The 6,348-nt window shown below is 43.0% G+C and overlaps 1 protein-coding gene across 1 annotated transcript in view; it reads left to right on the top strand.

Moving 5' to 3' along the window:
• The window catches only part of MTCL3 (MTCL family member 3), a 40,128-nt gene extending 34,595 nt beyond the window's left edge, over positions 1-5,533 (top strand). Inside the window, exons 5-6 of the mRNA XM_081828972.1 lie at positions 2,843-4,018; positions 5,420-5,533. Of these exons, the coding sequence (XP_081685098.1) occupies positions 2,843-4,018; positions 5,420-5,530 (1,287 nt within the window). The 3' untranslated portion in view covers positions 5,531-5,533. The remainder of the gene's footprint in view (positions 1-2,842; positions 4,019-5,419) is intronic.
• Positions 5,534-6,348: the final 815 nt, after the last annotated feature.

The raw sequence follows: 6,348 nt of genomic DNA, 5'->3' as shown, positions 1-6,348 counted from the left end.
TTTTTTTTACGAGCAAATAAAGGCCTAGCCTTGCAATCAAGGAGTTCTACCATACATGTAGCCCAACCCAAATTCCCAGTCTCCCCTACTTTTACTTCCTAACAAAGCCTAGTTTATGTAAAAGCATATTGGACTTGCTTATTGCTGGTCACCTTTCTATTCAAACAATGTTTCTAATTCCTGCATGATATTTGACTCTCCTGCCCCCACCACAACTTTAACCAGTTCTTATGTGTCTCTCTTTTCTTCTTCTCTTCAGTTGCTTTCAAAACCACTGCCATGGCATCAACCATCACCTGTATTTTTTTTGTTCAACCATCACCTCTATATATCTCATTCTCATGTCCTCCCCTTTGGACCTGAACTCTCTACAGAGTCAGAGGTGTAGTCTTTGTAATCGTGGGCCTAAGATTCCACCTGCCTGTTGATAGATGTTTCCACTAGATATCCCCTCCACTGACACACCTCAAAGACAGTATTTTAATACACTTAGACTTATCTTCTTTGCTCATTCTCTATCCCTGTCATTAGCAGCCCCATCCATCAAGACGCCTAAGCTGGAAACATCAGGATTATCTTTGAGTCTTCTGCTGATGTGATATTAAATATTGTTATGTGTCTTTTGTTTCGTTAGTTTGAGGGCCCAGCACATAGTCTCTTGTAGAGCAGCTTCTCTCTTCCCTTGTGAAATGGATTTTCATGCCAAATCTTTCTGTGACATACATTCTCCTCCTTCTCTCTCACTGTGCTCCTGGGAATTCTCTCATCTCTTCTCTCTGCTTCTGTCCTTTCTTCTAAACCCCTTCTAGAGGAAAGTATACTAGCCAACTCATCCAATTTCTTTTATTTTACCCCATAGTCCTACTTTCCTTCTCTTCTGCTACTTTTCTAGAAGCAACACGTACAGTAGAAAGAATAAATTTTGGGGGACGCCTGGGTGGCTCAGTCGGTTAAGCGGCTGCCTTCGGCTCAGGTCGTGATCCCAGGGTCCTGGGATCGAGTCCCGCATCGGGCTCCCTGCTCCGTGGGGAGCCTGCTTCTCCCTCTGCCTCTCTCTCTCTCTCTGTCTCTCATGAATAAATAAATAAAATCTTTAAAAAAAAAAAAAAGAAAGAAAGAATAAATTTTGGAATCGGTCTGGATCCGGATGTGCTCTGTCACTTATTAACTTGTGCTCTACCAAGTTAATCAACCTTTCTGAAGCTCATCTGCCTTATCTATAAAGTAGACCTAGATCACCTTCCTCACAGGGCTCATGTCAGGGTATAATGATATAAAGAATATGATGGTCAGGCTCTGTGCACTCAGCAGCTCTCAACCCCAGCTCTCAATTCCATACTAATTCTCATTAGCAGAAAGGAGGACAAGAGACCTGTGCCCTGCTCTTCATCTCTTCCATCTCAAAGGCTCTGGGCCATATTTAATGAGCATCTCTGGAAGAAGCTCCTTATTTTCACTACCAGTGGTTGCTGCTACTTTACTACAATTCATCTCAAACATAGCTGACTCATTGCTGGACAAGGAAGGCATTTTTATTTCCATTTAAAAAATGAGGAGGGGCGCCTGGGTGGCTCAGTCGGTTAAGCGTTTGCCTTCAGCTCAGGTCATGATTTCAGGGTGCTGGGATCAGGCCCCCCATATGGCTCCCTGCTCAGCAGGGAGTCTGCTTCTCCCTCTGCCTCTGTCCCCCTATCCCCCATCCCCCTCCCCCTGCTCATGTGCTCTCTCTCTCTCTCAGATAAATAAATAAAATCTTTTACAAAAATATATTTAAAAATGAGGAAACCAAAATCCACAGAAGTTACACCGTTGACCCAAAGTACATACTTAAAAGAGAATTTGGGGGAAATTGTCCTCAGGAAATGTGTCCTTGGGCATAAAAAATGTACTTTGATATTAGTTAGCTCTCAGCAAATTGATTTCCAGTTTTTGTTTGTTTGTACTTTTCAGCTTAGTCAATGATTAGTGTTTGCAGGGTGTCCTAAGAATTGTGAGAAGAGCTTCTATAGGATCTACTCCGTCATCCATTTACCAGGCAGAACCAACTTTATTCGTTTTAGACTGATGGGAATGTATCTTTTTTTTAAAAGCAATCCGGATGAAACACTTGCCAGTTTCTCCTTGGATGGGCCATTCCAGTGTTAAATTTTCCTTACTTTAAATAAGGCCTTTAAGTAAGCCATTCTGCCTTGCATACAGATGGAGAAGAGATTGCTTTCTTTGTTCTTTCGGAGCTATCAGGAGCCTTAAAGTCAGACAGAACTGAATTCAAATTTCACCTTTGTCTTTTGCCACTTAATAGCTCTCTAACCTTGAAAAAGTTATGGAGTAGCTTTAAACCAGGTATTTTAATATCTATTACTAAGTTTACTCTAAACATTAAATTAGGTCATACGTTTAAAGAGCTTTACAGAAGTTGGCTGAGAGTCGGTGCTCAATAAATGGCAGCGTGTTCCTTCCAGGGAACAGGTTTCACATTTATTATAGTCAGGGGAATTCAAATCATGTAAAAAACAAAACATACAAAAGGAACATTGTTGAAATGACAGCCCCACGGTTGTGCTCAGTTACAACACATAATGGTCTCTGGATAGTGATGACTGTAGTGTTTCTCTCTTTGTTTCCAGGATGTGATATTGTCTTCATCTTTTATCTGCCAAATAATTTAAACAATTAAACAATTTGTAGAAAATATACAGCATCTACTACTCTCTCTCTCTCTGTGTCTCATTGCATTTTAATTACAAGAAAAAGCAATTATTTTTGCAGGTGTACTTTTTTTGTTTTCTCGATTTACATAAAAATGATCTCTTATCCTCTTACCCTCTTTTTCCTAAATGAGGAGGACAATGAGGATCTGAAATGCCAGCTGCAGTTCGTGAAGGAAGAAGCTGCTTTGATGAGAAAGAAAATGGCCAAGATTGATAAAGAAAAGGACAGATTCGAACACGAGCTTCAGAAGTACAGATCCTTTTATGGAGATCTGGACAGTCCTTTGCCCAAAGGAGAAGCCGGGGGGCCTCCCAGCACCAGGGAGGCTGAGCTCAAGCTGAGGCTGAGGCTGGTGGAGGAAGAAGCCAACATCCTGGGCAGGAAGATCGTGGAACTGGAGGTGGAGAACAGAGGCCTGAAGGCAGAACTAGACGACCTGAGGGGGGACGACTTCAACGGCTCGGCCAACCCCCTCATGAGGGAGCAGAGCGAATCCCTGTCGGAGCTGCGGCAGCACCTGCAGCTGGTGGAAGACGAGACGGAGCTGCTGCGGCGGAACGTGGCCGACCTGGAGGAGCAGAACAAGCGCATCACTGCGGAGCTCAACAAGTACAAGTACAAGTCCGGCGGCCACGAGAGCGCGCGACACCACGACAGCGCCAAGACCGAGGCCCTGCAGGAGGAGCTGAAGGCGGCACGCCTGCAGATCAACGAGCTCAGCGGCAAGGTCATGCAGCTGCAGTACGAGAACCGCGTGCTTATGTCCAACATGCAGCGCTACGACCTGGCCTCGCACCTGGGCATCCGCGGCAGCCCCCGCGACAGCGACGCCGAGAGCGACGCGGGCAAGAAGGAGAGCGACGACGACTCGCGGCCGCCTCACCGCAAGCGTGAAGGGCCCATCGGCGGCGAGAGCGACTCGGAGGAGGTGCGCAACATCCGCTGCCTGACACCCACCCGCTCCTTCTACCCGGCGCCCGGGCCCTGGCCCAAGAGCTTCTCCGACCGGCAGCAGATGAAGGACATCCGCTCGGAGGCTGAGCGCCTGGGCAAGACCATCGACCGGCTCATCGCCGACACTAGCACCATCATCACCGAGGCGCGCATCTACGTGGCCAACGGGGACCTGTTCGGACTGATGGATGAGGAGGACGACGGCAGCCGCATCCGCGAGCACGAGCTGCTCTACCGCATCAACGCGCAGATGAAAGCCTTCCGCAAGGAGCTGCAGACCTTCATCGACCGCCTCGAGGTGCCCAAGTCTGCGGACGACCGCGGCGCCGAGGAGCCCATATCCGTGAGTCAGGTACAGTTCTGCCTATTGCGAGCCACGGCGATGGCGAGGCTGGTCCGCGGATTCGTGGTCCCCGATGGGGCATCTCCGCGCACCGACCTCCACGCCCCGCTTTAGGGAAGTCCCCGCTCACTGGGCTTCGGAGCCCCACAGCGCACCTGTTCTCTCACGCTGCCCTTCTTCAGGCCTCAGGTTTTCGTAACCCACTTAGGAACTCCCTCCCCTCTGTTTTGTTTAAAAAGGAAATTTACACACACACACACCCCCTCAGTTTTTGTGTAAAGATTAAAGGATCTTTAAGATACATTATTTATTTGTCAGTATGTTCAGTATTACTTTACTGAGTCTAATGGATCAAGCTGCAAGAAGATCCCAGATGGGAATCTTTAATTATGTATTTGCAGGTTTTAAACCAAGATTGAAATTGAGTTTAAAATTTTTTTAAATGTTTTAAATATCCAGGATTATTGTATAACTACTGACAAATGCACAAACCAGCAGTAAAGAGAGAGGATGCTGTGTCTAGGGCCCTACCAAAAGGAACAAATGGAAGTCATTCCTTTACCACAAGTGGAAGTAACAGAATCATTATTTCTAGAAAAAAAAAAAATCACTGCCAGTTCTCTAGTGGAGACTCTCATGACTGGGGAAGGAGTGTTTAACTTTAACGCAACACTGATCCAGAGAACTAGTGATAACTATTCCCGAACAGGGAAAACCAGCATTTTTCCTTCATCCTAATTTGTAGAGGCACAACTGATGAATTGGACTGAGCTGCTCTAGCCAGGTATGGTGGCCAAAGACCCATGCATTTTGTCAGAATTAACCACATAAGAGAGAATTTGTAAAACATAACAGGCAGCGCTACCTGTCTGGCAAGCCTCCTGTCCTGTATCAACTGGAGAACCCACGGAAGTACAACAGCATGCATGGCTTTTAAGACACGCAAGAGATTTAAACTTAAAAATCAGTGTATACGCAGAAGCATGACATTAAATTAACTGCCTGTTAGTCACAACTAGAAAATTGCAACCCTATTGCTTATTTACATTGCATGTTGCTCCGCTTTGCTATAAAAAAAAAGTTTTATGATAAAACATTGAATTTTGAAATGTTAAAGCTTATTGTTTCTCTAATTATGTCAAATGGTTGGTTTTTAGTTTCCTTGTAGCAGATTTTTGAATACTTGAAGCATGTGGGTTTTCAATTATACCATCAGGGAAAAAAACAGGAATCAGAGTGAGAGAAAGCACTGTGTATAATAATAGGTTTCAGATTTTGTAAATACAGGCTTGAGGGAGGGTTCTTCTTCATCTTAAATTGATTGGATGCTTAGATTAGTTAATATAAATTTAAGTTTTAAAAATTATTATTAATTAACTCTTCTCTTTGTCTCTGCATTTACCTCCCCAGATGTTCCAGCCTATCATTTTACTTATTCTCATTCTTGTATTATTTTCATCACTTTCTTACACAACAATATTTAAACTTGTCTTCCTTTTTACACTATTTTTTGTACTGTAAATCTTTCATCATTTACCATTCATTGTAGTATTTTCAGTTTGTTTATTTTGTTCACCCTCCAAGACAAGAAGTAAAAGAAGTATAATTTCTGTAATAATCAATGCTATAAAAACACTGAAGACTGCTTATTTTTTAAAAAGACACATCTTACCACTACCAAATTCAATAAGAAGCCCAAGCATTAAAATATTTCAGGTAAGCAAGTAATTGTGACTTTTTATATAAATCTTTTTAATTTTTGCTTCTTTCTTTTACATCTTAATCTGCACTCTTCTTGATAAATAATTATGACTGTAAAAATTGACTAAATCTTTCAATTATTTCTCAGTAGTTGACTATTATGATAACTGAAAAGCTGGACATTCACAAGATGATCACATTTCAAAATATAGATAGATGGACTTATAAAGGATCTTTGCTAGGTTGCATCAGACTAACAAGATAGTTTTGATATCCAGTAAATGTTAGCAAAAATTATGGTGAATGAATGAAATGTGACCATCATGGAAAGTAAGCAATTCGTTGTGATGCTTGCTGTTGGTATTCTGTTTAAAAAGATGTGTTTGGGAGCAAGAGAGTGGATTAGGCCTTAGTTCATTGAGAAAGTGATTATATCTCTCCTACTGCATTTGACCAGCTCTAAGCAAAACAGCCATTTCTGCATTTACCTAATATACTTGGACATTTGTTGCTGATAAAATTTGTTGCCTGGAGTTCTGTCCTCTAATAGATTATCACACAGAACTGCTTCCAGAGTAGGGAAAAAATAGTCATTCTCTAGAATTTCATTAAGTCACAATCCAAGGCCAGTGGCATCA

This window comes from Leptonychotes weddellii, chromosome 8 (genome assembly GCF_054177405.1).
Source record: "Leptonychotes weddellii isolate Sample4059 chromosome 8, ASM5417740v2, whole genome shotgun sequence".
Classification (NCBI taxonomy): Eukaryota; Metazoa; Chordata; class Mammalia; order Carnivora; family Phocidae; genus Leptonychotes; species Leptonychotes weddellii.
Note: the sequence above shows the minus strand (reverse complement) of the source record. Positions and strands in the feature narration are given on the sequence as shown.